At 35.7% G+C, this 18726-nt stretch overlaps 1 protein-coding gene across 1 annotated transcript in view; it reads left to right on the top strand.

Moving 5' to 3' along the window:
• The window catches only part of STIM2 (stromal interaction molecule 2), a 158164-nt gene that overhangs the window by 48393 nt on the left and 91045 nt on the right, over nt 1–18726 (top strand). Inside the window, exon 3 of the mRNA XM_011935630.1 lies at nt 12473–12603. Within this exon, the coding sequence (XP_011791020.1) occupies nt 12481–12603 (123 nt within the window). The 5' untranslated portion in view covers nt 12473–12480. The remainder of the gene's footprint in view (nt 1–12472; nt 12604–18726) is intronic.

Here is an 18726-nt window from a genome sequence, read left to right as displayed (position 1 = left end):
TGGGTATTTAATGAGTGTCAGGCATTTGGGGTAGTGGCTGAGTTGTTGGAGTAAGTGCGGATATCTTCCTAAGGAGAATTTTTTGACTAGGAAGGGCAGTATTAACTTATATGCATATATTTTGATGTATTAATTCAATTATTTCATTATTTTTAGTGTTATTTTCAGTAAAACTTGGTGTTGAGAGAGAGTGAGTCCCTAAATCATTATCATGGAAGAGTTGAAGTAAATACTTAGAACTATATAGTGCTTAGAACATATAGTTAGAACTATATGGTGTGAAAAAATCATGTGAAAAAGGATAGGTAGAAAGAACCATAGTGAAGAATGAAGTTAGTGATCTTAAGAGTTAGCTGTCACTTCTCTCATAAACTATTAAACAGATGCTTTGCCTGATTCAGCTTTTGCATGAGGCTTTTTGCAGGCTGTTAACAAGTACTGAAGTCTCCATTTTCTCTTTCTTGCTTTTGGATGTCTAAAAGAGGCTGTTAAAAAAAAAACTCGGAAGACAGTTTCTTTAACATTGAGAGACACAATTATGTTTTCTGCTTTGATGTTTTAATTATCAATGAAGATTTCAGTACACTTTGCAACTGTTCATTACTTTAGAGCCCTGTGTGTTAGAAGCTAAATTATCATAACTTTAATGTGGAAGGGTTTTTGTAAGACTTCCCTCTCCCCAAACAAAACAAAACAAAACAAAACAAAACAAAAACAAAAAAGACTTTCTATTTTTGGAGGTTTATTCATGAGAAAAGGGATTGGTTGGTTATTTCTTTACATGTTGTGTAAGCAGTTCCCAACTTAAAAATACTTAATTTACAAATATCACTGAACATCAAGTCCCTGGTCTGGCCTCATTTCCCTTGCTGTGCCTTTGGCACAGTGCACATATGTCTGGTTCTCCCCTCTTCCCTTACGATTGTAGCATAGCTTTGTAAGTTTGGAACAGTACATGGAAGGAGAATTACCCATTTTTGTTGCTGAGACCAAATTGGTGGGACTCTGCTTCTTAGTTGGAAATGTTTTCACTTAGAAACATTAAGAACTTTCTAAAATAATTGTTCAAAAAAAAAAAAAAATCCAATGAACACATAGCAACACTTAGGTCTTAAATGAGCATTTCCTTTTTGAAAAAGAGTGCTTTGGAGGTTATACTTCTAGGAAGTGATAGCTTTAATGAACCTGCTTTTAGAGTTCCTGTTTTGGAATTTACTTTCAGAATATTCTTTTTTGGGTATTTTTAAAACTAGAAAACCTTTTTCTTGACAGGTTGTGAGATATAGGGAAAGATAGAGTTCTTTGGATTTGGACAGACCTGGGCTGAATTTCAGCAAAACAGTTAACCAGGTGTTTAACCTTGGGCAAATTACTTTTCCTATGAGAACCTTGGTTTAGTCATCATGAGAAGTGGTAGTCTGAGACTAACATGGCATTTGAATTAGATAATCAAGTAAAGCACCCAGTCATTTTGTTTGTTTGTTTTGAGACAGTGTCTTGCTGTCACCCAGCCTGGAATGCAGTGGTCCGATCTCAGCTCACTGCAACCTCCGCCTCTCTGGTTCAAGCGATTCTCCAGCTTCAGCCTCCCAAGTAGCTAGGATTACAGGCACATGCTACCATGCCCAGCTCATTTTTGTATTTTTAGTAGAGACAGAGTTTCACCATGTTGACCAGGCTGATTTCGAACTCCTGAACTCAAGTGATCCACCCGTCTCAGCCTCCCAACGTGTTGGGATTAGAGGCGTGAGTCACTGTACGTGGCCACAGCCATTGTTATATGTAATACAGTAAATGCTCTATTGCTGCTTTTATCCTCTCTCTTTGTATTTTAGACTATATTTGGTTTTGGAATCCGTCAAAAGATTTAGAACAAAGTCTCATTTTCATTCTAAATGAAAGAATGATATTTTTGGGCCAGGCATGGTGGTTCATGCCTGTAATCCCAGCACTTTGGGAAACTGAGGCACGAGGATTGCTTGAGCCCAGGCATTTGAGGCTGCAGTGAGCTTTGATTGCACCGCTTTGCTTCAGCGTTGGCAACAGAGTGAGACCTTGTCTCTTAGGAAAATAAAATATATTTTTGGTAGCTGTTAAGGTAACAGTAATATAACAGAAAGCTAGACTTAGATTTCAGGAGACTAAGCATTGAATTCCGACTGTGTCATTTATTAACTAATTACTGTAGGCACCTTGCTACTCTCTTTCCATGATAGTATTTAGTTATCTCTTGAGTTACAAATATGTGCCATACTCTGTTAGGTGTTTTATACATAGACGTGTCATGTCTAACAATAGCCTTGCAAGGGTGCTATTATTTCAATTCTACAGGTGAGGAAATTAAGGCAAAGTTGTTATAACTTTCCCGAAGTTATATGTAAGTGGCAGGGTGAGAATGAATTGAAAGTTACGTTTTTCTCTATAGACCTTTCAACCTTTCTCATCTGTAAAATTGTGGTACATATTTTATTTTGCATGATTGTTGTTAAAAGTTCTTGTACTGAGAGGGAAGTAAAACAATGTATTGCACTTGAATCAGTGCCTGGAACTAACGACAATATTCTCTTTATTTCTCTAGTGTTGATATAGTTAAGATAGTATTAATCATCTTTGTTCACTGTAGCTTGTGTTTGGTTGTAGCTTTTATTGTGGCAAAATATACATCACATAAAATAGATCATTTTAACCATTTTTGAGCGTACAATTCAGTAGCACCGCGTACATTCACGGTGTTGTAGTTGTAGCTTGGAATTACCATATTCTGCCCTCAAAAACAACACAAAATAAATACAAATAAGCAAAGCTCTTTCACTTCTCTGTGCTTATAACATTGTTAATGAAAATGTTAGTAGCATGAGATAGGGTCTCAAAAGGGCCAGTGCTGCTTGGAATCCTGGTTCTTGATTATTTTGGTCACTTTGGTTTCACTTGTGTAAGTGCATGAGATTTTTCTGATCTTTGGAGAGAAGTTGGGAATTCCTTCTGCGATTCTATATATGTGCGCACCCAGATCTTTTGCTTAAGATATTTTTCATTAAATTTTCAATAGCATCCCTGGAAACCAGGAGTCAAGAAATTTGCATGCACCTGTTTACTTTCTGTTTTTTGCACCTAGTCAACTATTTTCTAAGATGTGACAGATACTACAATGTTACATGTAGAAACATTATTGTTTTCTAGGAATTTATAGTATAAAACAGTGGAGAAAATTAGAAAACTCTCTGGCTGGGCATGGTGGTGCACACTTGTAATTCCAGCACTTTGAGTGGATCATTTGTGGTCAGGAGTTCAAGACCAGCCTAGCCAAACTTGGTGAAATCCCATCTCTACTAAAAATACAAAAATTATCTGAGCACGTTGGTGAGCGCCTGTAATTCCAGTTACTTGGGAGGCTGTGGCAGGAGAATTGCCTGAACCCCGGAGGCAGAGGTTGCAGTGAGCTGAGATCATGCCCCTGCACTCCGGCCTGGGTGATGGAGTGAGACTCTGTCTCAAAAAACAAACAAACAAAAACCAAAACCAAAAAAACAAACAAACTAAAATAAAAATAATTAGATAGCTGTCAGTGAATATAGAGATAAATACAGCTGTATGAATACACCTACTCGTTTATTTAGATACACTGAAGGAACATATTGGTTAACCATGAATATAAGTGTAGATACTTTTTGGATAGAGGAGTGCGTTAGTAAATGAATTGCGTATTAATAAGACAGCTGTTGAGGCAGAGGCATTGCCTTCTGGTTCCCACTTTTAGAAAGGCTCTGAGATCAGCAGGAATTTAAGTTGCTTGGTGGTGGCGTGGTGGGGGTACAGAAGGGGAAATATGTAGGAATGAAATAATAAGAATATGATAACTTTTTAAATGTCTCTGGAAAGTGGGAAGGGACCTAAGGAATTGAGTTTTGTATGATAGTCTATTTAAAACATTTGGGGCTGGGTGCAGTGGCTCTCGCCTGTAATCCCAGCACTTTGAGAGGCCGAGGTGGGCCGATCACCTGAGGTCAGGAGTTTGAGACCAGCCTGGCCAACATGGTGAAACCTCGTCTTCACTAAAAATACAAAAATGAGCCGGGCGTGGTGGTGGGTGCCTCTAGTCCCAGGTACTCAGGAGGCTGAGGCAGGAGAATCGCTTGAACCCAGGAGGTGTAGGTTGCAATGAGCCGGGATCGTGCCACTGCACTCCAGCCCGGGCGATGGTGTGAGACTGTTTCAAAATAAATAAATAAATAAAAATAAAATAAAATAAATGAAATAAAACATTTGAAAGGTATAGATGAAGTTAGCAATTATTTAGGGGAACTTTTAGCTAACAATCAGGGGAAACTGTTTTTGCTAGGGTCCAGGTAAATTAGCAGGTACTTTTTATGCAAAGTGAGTGATTACAGAGATTCAGAGTTCTAAGAGGCAGCCATCAGTCAGAAGGCGTTTTCACCAAAGGTCTGTATTTTCTGTTCAGAATAGTACTTAAGCCATAATTATAGAACATCTGCAATGGTTTCTCAGCCTTCTGTTGGTAAGGTCTTTCTCCTTTACTTGTTGAACTTTTCAGAAGTTTGAATAGGTATCACAGATTATGTAGAGTCCTTTGCCTGCATTTTTATAGCATTCCTGGTATAGCATTTAGTATACCTAATCCAGTTACAACTTTCCCTTTCTCATTTGTTGTTCTGGCATGTAATATATGCTCTCAATAAATGTTAGTATTTTTTGAATGCCTATCATCATGTAACAGGTAACATGTATAAAAGGCTGAAACTCATTTTTCTGTTAAAAAATATGCAGCAACTTTTATTATTTATGCATTACTTTTTTTGGAGAAATAACCATTAATCCTATTATGTGCTAGGTGTTTGTAGTATGCTAGGTACTGGAAATATAAGGGAATACTAGGAATATGAAATAGACTTTGCCCTAGAGAGGGTATCAGAAGAGAAGGAAGACATTATTCAGTCTCCTTTGGAGTTTGAATCAGGTCTTTGGTATATTGAAAAATGACACCTGAAAATTTTCTAGAGAATTTACTCTGAAAATACGCATATTGAATATTAGAAATACTGAAGTATTTGATTTGATAAATGCATGAGCGATTAGTGGAAGTATTAAATACAAACATTACTTATTTAAAAAGTTCTCTTACCAGTAGTAATTAAGAAAATCCTTATCACGAGATTCATTAAATAGCTGCCAGCGTGGTAAGCCAAGTTCTTGGCGGCATGTGCTGTTAAACACTGTTAGCGGGCTGCAGTCCTTGGTTTGTGATTGAGTCACCTGGCTCCCCTTCTTAGTTGTTCTTTTCTGCATGAAATTTGCAGACTTAAATAGTATTTCAGGAGGGAACCTAGCTCTGAAGACTTCACTTTTTTCAGCTTGATTTCTTTCTTAAGCTCTTACTTTTTTAAATTTCTGAACTGTATTCCTCCCATATATCGACTATGATGACAAAATATAAAATATGGCATATTTATTCCTCTAGTGAAGGCAAAGAGAATAGCATTTGATGCAATTTGAATTTCTGTGTTTGGTGTGGCTCAGCCAGATAGGTGAAAATATACCTTTGTTTTATCTAGGATGACTTTTAGGCCTGAAATGCCAGTCATATTTGTCTGTTTTCTCTTAATATATTTAGTTCTGACTTCAGTGTGATCTTTTCCTTCTATCCCCACTATCATTTCTGTAGTTTATATTTATTACTTCCTGCCTAGACTGTTGTGATAGGCATTCTTTGGTAGCAAACATATGCTGTAGATTAAAAATGAAACTGACACATTATCCTTTGATTGCTGCTCCACCTGTCTTTTGCCAGTGTTTCTTCTTTCCATTGGGGAGTACTGTTGGTATAGCAGAAGACAGTTCTTTGTTGTGTGGGACTTGTCAGGCTTGGGCATGGCAGTTAACTCAGTGTTCTTGCCCTCCACAACACCCCCGCCATTGACCACCAGTAGCAGCTGAGAGTGGGTGAATAAGCAGGGAGGAGGCCTTAACCACTCTCAGTTGAGAACTAGCCTGCTAGCCAGTCTGTGATTATTGTGGGTTCCAGAGCTCATCTTATTTCCTGTTTGTGTTTATTCTTGTTTTCCCTTTTTCTACTCCCAGTTACCAAAATTCAGTTTCACTTTCATAAGGTCACTGAAAATGCAATTGCTTACATGTAAAAGTCAGGCAAATTATGTATTAGATTTGGTAACATACAATAGTAATTTACATATAAGATGTATAACAGTAGTAATTATACATAGTAATATAGTATTATACTATATGTAGTAACTATACATTGTAATATTGTATAGTAATCAGTAAAACAGGTTTTATTTTTGACTTCATGGAGTTTTTTCACTTTATTACTAGAGTATAAGAGCCTTAAGGACTGACTGTCTTAAATATTTTAAAGTTTCCCCTTGGTTATTTTTGCATGGTATGTTGCATATTTTGTTCAATAAGTATTTAAACAATAATATTTGACAGTGAATAGAATTTACTTTAGGCCTGGGGAGTTCTGAATAGTTTTAAGCAGAATAGTAATGTTACTAGATTTCTACTAACTACTTAGGTTTAAATTCAGTGTTAAAAGATGAGTTTTGTTAATTTCTCCATCCTGCTTTTCTAATCAGCCAAATTATTTCTTGAAAAGTTTTTTTCTTTCAAACATTTTGGAAATCCAATTAGGTAAGTAATTTAGTAAACAGATATATTTATATTGAAAGTCCAGTTAGGTAAGTAATTTAGTAAACAAATGTATTTTGAGCACTTACTGTGTGCCAGTGCTGGTGTAGGCACTGGGCAAAGAGGAATGATCAGAACAAAGCCTGTGATCTCATGGTTGCATTATGGCGGGAGAGTTAGTTAGCAAATGAATCAACTCATATACTGTCCTGTGGTAAAGCGCTATTAAGAAAAACAAGTAGAAAGAGCGAAGGAGAAGGCTATCTTAGATAGGGAAATAAGATGGCCTCTGAGGAGGATCATTTAAGTTGGAATGAAAGGAGTTAACCAACCATGGATATATCTGGGAGAAAGAGTTTTGCACGTGGAGGAAACTGCAAGTTAGGGCTTTCAGTGAATAATTTATTAATGTTTTTTTCTCCTTTAGGATAATCTGTAGATCCCTCCATAATCTGGCCTTCGCTTATACTTTTTCTGTTAATTATCTAATTAAATGGGAATAATGCCTACTTTGTAGGGAGAGTGAAATGTATAACACTTAATTTTTATGTATGTATATTTTATTCAATATAAATACAAGGATGCTCCATATTGATAGTTATTATCACTATAACTTTTGTTATATAATAATCATTAACTTATGCTCTTGCCTATACCTGTCTTCCTAGAGAACACTTGCTCATCTTTCAAGAATCAATGTAAATGTCACTTTCTCTTTGAAGCCTTTCTTGCTGTGCATGTAGACGTGACTATTCCCTTAGTTTTGCCACCATTGTGTATTTGTATATCTGTCATTGCATCTGCCATCTTTAATTTCATTTATTTTTGCCTGGGTACACAAAAGGTACCCTAGACTCTGCCATTTAGATATTTGCTACATAAATGAATTGTATTTAGAAGCTAATTCATTTGGCTTCTAATATTTACATATACTTAAACCATTCGACAAATATGTCACTGTGGTAGATACTGAGAATAAAAAATTAATACAATGCATGTTCTCAGTCAAGTTTATGTTATGATACAGTAGTTAAGTTTATGTTATGATACACAAGTTATGATACAATATACTTAATATAATGGTTTGTTCAAGGGGAGTGTGAATTGAAGTGGAGATAGATTATCTAAAGGAAAAGCAAGGCAGGACGTATAGATATGTATTCTAGATTGTGAGTATTATTCCACAAGTGTCTCATGATCTCCTTCCACGGGGCACATTTATGCTTCTTGGTGCAGTCAGCTCCTCAGCCAGGTCCTGGCAATATCTGTGATAGCGATACTTAATTTTCTGATGCTGGTGACACTGATCCATTTATGTTTGCTATACTGACACTTGGACATGGATTTGGAGTTGTGAATACTTAGAATCCCAGTTGTTATTTCTAGTAGTGTGATCTTAAGCAAGTTACTCATGAATCTTATTTCCTCATCTGGAAAATAGAGATATTATCTGCCCCATACAGGGTTGCAGGGAATAAATTATGAAGATAAAATAGTATTGGTTTCTAGAATGCAGTAGATAATTTTCTTCCTTTTTAATTTTTTATTTATATATATTTTTTGAGACGGAGTCTCACTCTGTTGCCAAGGGTGGAGTGCAGTGGCATGATCTTGGCTGACTGCAACCTCTGCCTCCCAAGTTCAAGCAATTCTTCTGCCTCAGCCTCCCAAGTAGCTGGGACTACAGGAGTGTGCCACTATGCCCGACTAATTTTTGTATTTTTCGTAGAGACGGGGTTTCGCCATGTTGTCCAGGCTGGTCACGAACTCCTGATCTCAGGTGATCTGCCTGCCTCAGCTTCCCAAAGTGCTGGGATTACAGGTGTGAGCCACTGTGCCCAGCCTGTAGTAGATATTTCTTAATGGGTGAAATAACTAATTCATTTTACTTTATTTCTGTAGAACCATACTGAGCATTTGGCTCTAGTTACAGGAAAACAAGGTGGAATTTAATAATGGTGTTGATAACTGACTTGGGTTAGGTCTCATTCTGTTGCAACTGGTTCCTTTTCCCTCAGTGCAAAGTGCTGCTGTTAACAATATGATATATTAGCATATAATACTCAAAAGCTATATCACACCATGTTGCATTTAACACAAGGTGAGGGCACTGAGGGGAGAATATTTGTCTTAGTTGTTGCCTTGTGTGCCCAGCATCAACCACAGAGCCTGACATATTATAGGCACTCCATATCATGTTTAAATTAGTGAATTCTGTTTAGATGAGGAAGATGTACTAGTATGGAGTACCTGATGTGCACTGGGGCATTTGGGGTAGCTAAAGAAAGTATCTAAAATATAAGCAAAGGAGAACAATATTAGTAGCAATTGCCTTTGAAACCGTTATAATTTTAGACACAAACCTTTTTTGGCAAGTTGAATATTTTAAAATAAATATAGGCCAGCTAATTTGAGTTAAAATGATCACATGTGCTGAATTAACCTAGAAGGTAAATAACTAAAAATGAAAAGAGACATTAGAACAGGTAATAGAGTTCAGAATTCACAGCTATTCTAAATTACATTTGTAATAGCCTTGAGTCATACTTTAAAGGAAATAAAATTTCATGTGAAGAAATGGATCACTGTTGCCATAACTTCAACCCCTGTCTTTCCTCTGCTGCTCCAACTTGGCAAAACACCAAACCCTAGAGTGGTCTCATCATCTACCGTTTCTGTTCCTTAGAGGCATGGTCTGTTGAGTGCTGCCAGGCTGACTGTCAGCTGTGTCTCTCAGTCTTGCCACCATCCTGTTCCACTGTCACCAGAGGGATCTGGTGAATTGCCATCATCCCATTCCATTGTCACCAGAGTTATCAGATTTTAAATGAATCTGATTGTGTTATTCCCTTCCCTGAAATTCCATTAGTAGCTTCTCAGTGTTTTTAGGAAAAAAATCCAAATATCCTAGTATGAAAAACAGAGCTTTTGGAGATCTGGCCTTTTAGCATCTCTACCTGATCTTCTGTTTTCTGTATGTTGGTATCTCTGTACTACAGACATGTTAAACCACTTACATTTTTCTGAATGTTTTGTGTTTTTTTTTTTTTTCTTTTATGTCACTGAACGTATGATGCTGCTTCTAGGCATGCTGTTCTCTCTTCTCAAGGTCATCAACTACAGATGATTTAAAATTCTTCAAGTTTACCTCTAGAAAACTTTTACCTAACATAATATATTGTACGAGTCTGCATGTCTTCCTTCTCACTAAACTGTGAGCTTTTTTGAGTATGGATACTCTCTTATCTCTTTAATTCCTAATGCCTTGCACAGGATAGAAGCCTAGAAGTTTGTGATTTAGTTAATAAATGAAGTAACAGAATTTATCAGAGGCTTAAAATATGTTCAGCTAAAATGGGTATTATGTGAGAAGTGGAGAAACATGGTCCCTTCCCTGTTCATAATCTTAGTTGTATGGACAAAAATGACACATAAGGCAATTACAGCTTAATCAAGTACAGCATTAAGTGAGGACTTAGGTAGAATGATTAGAAAAATGAAGATATAATGGAAAATTTCAAATCCCTTAACATTTCATATCTGCTTTTCATTTTCTCCTTAAATGTTTATCACTACTAACATGCCTATACCTTTTACTTATTTATCTTGTTAGGTTCGTAGTCCCCAGTAAAATATACGTTTTGTGAAGATTTTTGTCTGTTTTGTTCACCGTGCTATTTCTGGTGCCTGACATGTGGTAGGTGCTCATTAGATAGTTGTGGAGTGGATTGAATGGAGTGCAGAGAAGGAAGTGATCACTAGGAAAAAGTGTTTACGAAAGACTTCATGGAGAAGTATTAACATCTTGAAGTAGACTTGAGAGAGAGTGTTTTAGTAGATTAGCTAATGTTTATGAAATATGCCTATTTGAGTAAATAATTACCAATTTTATTTTCATATGACTTTTTCAAGTCATGTTGCTCCTAATTTCTCTTAAAGCTTTCTATGGTTATACAGTCCTCACTGTTGACTCCTGTTAGAGACTTTCACAACAGTAATCTATTTAATCAGAGTAAGAGATGCTGGCCCTTTCCTTATATACCAGTTGCAGTGAACACCTTCACTTTTTTTTTTTTTTTTTAGCAGATTAAACTATGTGTAAAAAATAGGTCTGCTGGAGGCAATGACATATTATATACAGATCTTTACACTATATGTCGTTTTGGTACCTGAGATCTTATCTTCTATTTTGCATCTTTTAAATAATTGCAAATAAATTCAAACTTATGGACATATCAGGGTCTTGATTGTTTTGTGAATTAGGGATCATAATTGACCATTATGCCTCTAAGTTCTTGAATTTTAGCAAATCTTAACTGGCGTTTTAAATATTTGTATGTACACATATTCATATATCACACAGAACTTATAATTGCATTTCCTACTTTTATAGTTTCCTTTCTCTTCTGTTTACTTCCCTTCCAAGACTAAAGAAATTAAAATTATATTTTAAATTAAAACTATTAAAAATGCTAAATCACCAAAATATTTTTTTCAGCTGTAGTTGGAACATGTTAGGTAATGTCAGTTTGAATATTTTTTTCTTAGAAAATAAAATTATATGTGGGCCTCAAATATTGGCTTCTCTTCTCCCAGCTTTTTTCCGCCTAAGCACAGAATTAGATATTCTTAGGTCCTTGTAGCTGCAATAGATCTTAGTAAGCATCTCTACTTGCTTTATTTTAGGGATGAGGCAACTAAGACACAAGGACAAGTGATTTGTCCACAATTAACTGATGACAGGTAATTGATAGTAGGGCCAGATGATAGGCTATTGATGAGATAACTAAGCTGTGGCTAACCCCTCTCTTATGCTAACCACTTTCAATTTTAAGGCTGTACTACTTCTGGAAATATATGTGGTTCTGATGACATTTTAAAGGAATATTATTGTAGTGACTTAGTAGAAGAGAAGTAAGTTCCTAGAATTTTGTCAGTCCACCAGTCAGCCAGATTGGGTGTAAGTGAAGCTTTGGCAATACTTTCCCATTTTGGTATATAGGTTGTTTGCTAGTTATGTGCACAGGAAGTAATTTCCAGCAGTCTGATTTTAAGCCATTGAAAAATGTTTCATGCTTTCCAACTTAATTTTTGACAACCTGAATGTGAGGATTCACATATACTCCATAGGGAAAGGGTTCACCAGTAAGTGTATATTAAAGACAACATGAAGAACAAGATTTTTAAAAATCTGGTTAGTCTTTTTCATTTGTTTGTTGTTGTTGTAGTTGAACCTAGGAATGTTATGTATTTTGAAAAAAGCTATATGGGTAGACTCTTAGATTATCTTAAATAGAAAAATGAAAACAAAAGGGTCATGTGACTATTCTACATTTCCATTCCTTTTTTATTGGTGATATTTTCTAGTACTCATTTTGATTAAACTGGATTGTGCAAAAATAGCACTTTGTATTCTGTGATTTTTAGTGTTTCCTGTTTTTTTTAATGGAGGGAGAACATCTGTTTTTTTGGTGGGGGGAATGATTAGTAAATCATGATTAGTAAATATTCAGGTTGGATAAGAAGAAATGGTTAAAGATGTAGAGATTTTGGATAACCTGAAGTTAGTACTGGCATAACTCCTGGTTGTAGTTGCCTAATGTTAATTAAATTGGATTATTTATTTTTAGTCAGTTGTGTTCACATATTATACTTTTGATGTGAAGAATATTCTGCTAGATGTTTTGAAGTCTCCTAGTTTAATTTAGTCTGAAGTTTAGTTCTGTTGGTTTTCTTTTAAATTATACTCTCTAACTATAGCCTTTGTTTTGGCATGGCAAGTTAGTAATTGCCCTTTGTTCTCTTTCAGATCCTTGCATGTCACTGAGTCCACCATGCTTTACAGAAGAAGACAGATTTAGTCTGGAAGCTCTTCAAACAATACATAAACAAATGGATGATGACAAAGATGGTGGAATTGAAGTAGAGGAAAGTGATGAAGTAGGTGGAAAAGTGTTTTCCCTGCTATTGTCTTAGAACAGAATGATTGCATTTCTGTTTCTAGTCTTCAATTTTCTCTTTCCTCATGTGGCTCGTTGCGTTCTTCTTCAACATCTTTAGTTTTTATGTGTTAATTTTACCCTTTATAAACATTTACATGATTTTTCTGTTTTTCTCCCCATTTGGATATAAGTCTACCCAGTTTTATAAAAATTTTCAGTCTCATGTTATTGTATTTCTCAAACATGTATCCTATTCTGACTGTATTTTATCTATTGTTGCTTTACAAACCACTCCAAATGTAGTGGCTTAAAATGACAACAGTTTATTATTTCTCCTGATTCTGTGGGATCACTGGGCCCAACTGGGCAGTTTTTCTGTTCCCTTAGATATGGGCTGAGGTCACTATGGAAATTGCATTCTCTTGGGAGCTCTGTTGGGGCTGGAGTATCTAAGACAGCCTTTTATTCTGCATAATCTCTTTCTATGTTACCTCTCATCATTCAGGAGCCTAGCCCAGACTTTATTATTACAGCATGGCAGCTAGTGTCTAAGAAGGCAAGTTCCCATGTGCAAGTGTTTATCATGCCTCTGCTTGCCAATGGTTGCTAATATATTGGCCAAAACAAGTCATTTGGCTAAGCTCAGAGTCTATGTGGAAGAAGATTCTACAAAGATGTAGATAACCAGGAAATGTGATTCATTGGAGACCACCAACATGCTAATTTACTGTACCTACTGTCTTCAGTTTTTCAGCATTCCCATTTCCCCTACTGGTCTGGTTTCTGCCTTAGTTTCTCCCTAAAAGTTGTCTTCTTTGAGTGTTGTCTCATTCTCACCAAATCCCCTGGTCGTTTTTCAGGCCTCTTCAGTCCCTTTGTTGGATTTGTCGCTGTTGAATTGCTTCTTTTTCAGATTATATAATACTAAATTACATTATTTTCTACATTATTATCTCGTGATGTAACAGTGACAGTCTCTAGTAACATTGTTATCTAACGGAGACGTTCTCTAAAGATGAGTTCTTGGCTTGCTATACAAAGCGTTTGTCTGAAAATGACCATCCATCTTCAGGTTGCCCCGAGTCCTCTCTCTCTAAGCCAGTCCAGATGCCTGACCTTTTGCTTTCTGCCTGATGTTTTTAGAGGACTCTTACTGTTGCTTTAAACTTAGTATGTGTAAAACAAAATCCCAGTTTTGCTATTTTAATCTCTCGTTGTTCGGTTGCACCTCTGGACCTATTTCTCGATTCTTCTTCTAAAGTAGATGTTGGCAGACTTTTTCTGTAAAGGGCCAAAATATGGGTTGAAATGTGTTCTCTAAAAACATATGTTGAAGTCCTAAACCCCAGCACCTCAGAATGTGACCTTATTTAGAAATAGGGTCATTGCAGATGTAGTTAAGATAAAGTCATACCGGAATTGGGTGGGCCCTTAATTCAATATGACTGGTGTTCTGCTAAGAGAGGAGAACACCACGTGGAGTCACAGAACAGAAGAGAAAATGACCCTGTGACAGCGGAGGCAGAGATTAGCTTTATACAACTGCACATCAAGGAATGCTAAGGATTGCTGCCGACACCAAAGCTAAGAGAAAGGCATGGAACAGATTCTCCCCTAGAGCCTTTGAGAGGGCATGATTCTGTGGACACTTTGATTTTGAACTTCTTTCTAACCTGCAGATCTGTAAGAGAATAAATTTCTATTGTTGTAAGCCATCCAATTTATGGTACTTTATTATGGCAGTCCTATAATGAATGGAAATGAATATAGGCCAGGTGGCAAATTCTTTAGCTTTAGTGGGCCATGTAGTTGCTGTTGTAACTATTCAACTCTACCATTATAGTGTGAAGCAGCCATAGACAGTACAAGAACTAATGGGCGTGGCTGTTTTCCAATAAAACTTTATTTGCAAAAACAGGCAGCCATATTTGGCCTGCATGCTGTAGTTTGCCAACCCCTGTTGTAAATTAAGCTCTTGTGTTCTTAAAATATGTTCCTTTTTCTTCCTTTCCCCACTACCTCTTATCTATTCTAGTTATTTGCTTGTTCTGTTCTAATCTAGCTGTTTATTTTCTTGTGTCTAGATTACTGTCTCTAAGGTTCTTTTTTCTAATCCGTCATGATTATCACTTTGAGAGCATGATAGCTAAGTAACAGTGATTTCTAATTGCTTATTAGATCAGATATTAAATCTTCAGTCTTATATTTAATGTCTCTGCATCAGTTGATTTCTGCTATTTATTGTAATTAAAATCATTCTGATTAGAGCTACACAGTAGCTAATCACAGTACCAGTGATTAAATCACAGTACCAGTGATACCAAAATCATTACTTTTGGTTCAAAGTAGACCAATTTATTTGTTTCTAGAACCACAGACTATATAATTCTATCTTACATAGCTTCCAACTTAAAAAGTATTTGAAGTATATATTCTGTTGGACATAAGGAAGAGTGAGTGAGATAAAATTGATGGATTATTAAGAGTTTTACCGTTACTGGAAAACAACATGAACTAGTTGTCATTTATTGTGGGCCGTTTTATTATATTGAGTGGATAATTCATTCTCTCAACATCATTATCATTACTCATTTTCTCTCTTTATATTTTTATAAAATAGAGGTAATTTATAGAGGTAAATTACCTTTATTTATAAATTACCTTTATTTATAGAGGTAATTTATTCTCTAAGCCAAAGAGATTTTCTCAAATTATTTTGTACATTTTCTTTGTCATTTACAATATGACAGGATTAGCTTTGTCAAACAAATTCCATGTCAACTCTGAGAGTATACAGTGTTAAGTAGATGAATACTCTGTGCAGTTTTAGGTTTTAACCCAAAAACTGAGCCTCTTCAGTTTCAGTGACTTGCTAAAATGGCTCACAGAACTCAGGAAAACACTTTACTGGTTTATTATGAAGTATACAACTCAGGAACATCCGAATAGAAGAAATGCATAGGACAGGGTATGGGGGCTGTGCGCTCAGAGCTTCCATGTCTTCATTCCACCCTCCCAACACCTTGATATGCTCACCAGCCTGGAAGCTCTTAGAATCCTGAATCTTGTAACAGAGTTTTTGTAGAGCTCAGTTTTCCTGAAGGTCAGTAGGTGGGACTTAAAGTTACAACCCTCTAATTACTTGGTCTTTCTAGTAACCAACTTTAACCTGAAGCTATTTAGGGCCCCATCCTAAATCACTTTGTTAGCATAAACTCAGGTTGGTGGATAGGGGCAGTAGTGAATAACAAAAGACTCACCTGTCAGGAAATTTCCAGGGTTTTAGGATCTCTGTGCCTGGAACCTAGGACAAAGACCAAATATGTTTCTCATTATATACATTGTATATTAACATATTATTAATATAATAAAATATTATATAAATATATATTATGTAATTATAAAATCTATGATAAATATGTAAATACATTATATATTAACATATTTGGTGCTGCTATAGCAGGGTACTATAGATTGGGTAATTTATAGTGAACAGAGATGCACTGACTCACAGTTGTGGAAAGTTGGGAAGTCCAACATCAAGGTGCTGGCAGGTTTGGTGATTCTGATTTCAAGATGACTCCTTGAATGCTGCCTTCCCTGGAGGGAAGACTGTTTTCTCTTTACGGTGTGGAAGCAGAAGGGCCAAGAGGCAAAAAGTGTCTAGCTTGCCCTTTTATAAGGGCATTAATTCCTCTCCTGAGGGTTGAGCCCTTATGGCCCTATTACCTCCCAAAACCTCCCTATTACCTGTTACTTCCTAACACTGCCACAATGGCAAATTTCAATATGAGTTTTGGAGGGGAAAAACATTCAAATTATAACACACCACAATTACAAAAATATTTAAATATGAAAAATAGCAGAAATCCACATTTCCTGAATCATTAAAAATACCTTCAAAGGAAAGAGCAGTTAAAATTGCGCATAATATATACACAAAGAAGGTATCAAGGAAGCTTTTGCAGATATTTCACAGCCTATTTGTAATTGATTGCATTATAATTCTTAGAATTACAAGTTATTTTAATCTTTTTTACCTCATCAGATATACTTCTTTAATTTTTAATTTTTTTTTACTTTTGTAAAGATGAGAGTCTTGCTGTGTGGCTCAGGCTGGTTTCAAAAGCCTGGTCTCAAGCAATCTTCCTGCCTTGGCCTCCCAAAGTGCTTGGATTACAGGCATGCACCAGCCTTTATCAGATATTAAATGCACATGTGCAGAGTGTTATTACCACTCTGCAAAACAAATTAAGCATACATGGCTGTGTAATTTATATTTCAGTGGAAGTCTTATTGAGTCTTTTAAATTTCAGCGGAGTTTTTGGCATATTGTAATAAAAGTCAGAACTAAGTAAAACTTAGGTTTAAAAAGTAGAGCTTAGAATTCTTTGATATGAGAGGTGAATTTTAATATTTAAAAAGAGAAGATATCTTTCTGTATTTCTCTTACTGTTTAAATGCAAACACAACATGCCTTTATATTTTACTATTACCTAAAAGAATGTAGAAATCCACTGTCCAGTGTGGTAGCCACTAGCCATATTTGGCTATTCAGCATTCGAAGTTGAGGTGTGCTATAAAGTATGAAACACACCTGAAATTTTGAAGACTTATATGAGAAGAATAATATTAAATATCGAATTTGAAAATATTGATTACCCATTGGAGATATTTGAGACATATTGGGTTACATGAAATATGATATTAAAATTTACTTTCTTTTTTTTTACTCAATGTAACTTCTAGAAAACAAAATTATGTATGTAGCTCACATTTTATTTCTGTTAGACAGCACTGATCTAGACTCTGTGATGTGTTTGTATGCTTTAAAGGATGAATTATTAATTCTGCAGTTCTTCGACTATAGTCCTTCAGTTCAATATAGGTGCATTTTGATTTGTATTTCTTGTTAAAGTGTCTTTTTGAAAGAAATAAACAATAATTCTTTTATGGACCTTTACTGGCCTTCACTAGGAAACTTTGTAAGTTTAATAGGAAACCTTAGCCCAAATTTTAAAGTACTTAATTTCTTGTGATTTTAGCCCAAATTTTAAAGTACTTAATTTCTTGTGATTGTTTTGTTTTGAAATGTTGCTTTTCTAAAAAAAAAAAAAAAATTCAGAAAAGTATTTAGCATTTGAAAAATTCTGGTTAAAAACTTTTTTTTTTTTTCTTTTTAGTACCCTCTGTTTTGCGTTTTGGTCATATGAGAGATTGTTTATTTCTGTAATTTATTTAATATTGAGCTAATATCTGATGGCCTATTTTATACCAGATACTCAAATAGTTGCTTGGAATAGATCAGGAACAAGATAGACAAAATCTGTGCCTTTAAGTAAACATTCTGGTAGGGCTTGTGGGAAGGAGACTAAGCAAAATAAGTAAGCAGTGGCAGGGGGGTCATTATCAGTTAGAGATGATGGGGGCTGTAATGTTCTATAGGGTGGCAGGCAAAGTGAGGGTAACACTTAAAGGGTATCATGTGTACAGTACTTGGACAAGTAAGAGAATAAATGTCTGATAACTTTCCAGGGCTATGTTAAAACTGAATTTGGAGTACTTGGGGTGTTTCAGATCAGGAATAGGATATAAAACTTTTTCTCTCTAGGTCATCGTCTTCTGGACCAACATAAAAAAGGTTAGATGTCAATGTGTGCAGAATCTGTGACCTGTTAAGGTTGAATTGTTGATTGCATTCAAGGTTGCACGTTCTGTCAATTTTAGTGAAATTTTGGAAAGTTTAGGTATTTGATCAACAAATAATTTAAATAAGGGAAATTAATGGTTTTGATGCCCTGAGCACAGCAGTGGAGTTCACATTGTTATTGCTCATTTTGTGACTGAAAATTTTATCATAGATTCTAGTGTGTATGATTTTTGTTTTCTGTTCTTACTTTTCCCTCTTCTTCTTTGAATGAACATTTTTTTCATTCCTTTTTCTAGTTTTTCTTTCTTTTTATTTATCCTTTTTCATTTTACCACCTGGAATAGGTAGTTTTAGAGGTTTTTTTTCTTATCAGTTTTTACATCCAAAGGGTGTAAACGAGGACTGTCCTAAGCAGACGGGCCATATAATTACCTTCGCCATGTGGCTTATCAGCCTGCTTCAGTTGTACTT

This window comes from Colobus angolensis, unplaced genomic scaffold (genome assembly GCF_000951035.1).
Source record: "Colobus angolensis palliatus isolate OR3802 unplaced genomic scaffold, Cang.pa_1.0 Scaffold146, whole genome shotgun sequence".
Classification (NCBI taxonomy): Eukaryota; Metazoa; Chordata; class Mammalia; order Primates; family Cercopithecidae; genus Colobus; species Colobus angolensis.
The sequence above is the reverse complement of the archived record's forward strand: the minus strand, read 5'-3'. Positions and strand labels throughout refer to the sequence as shown.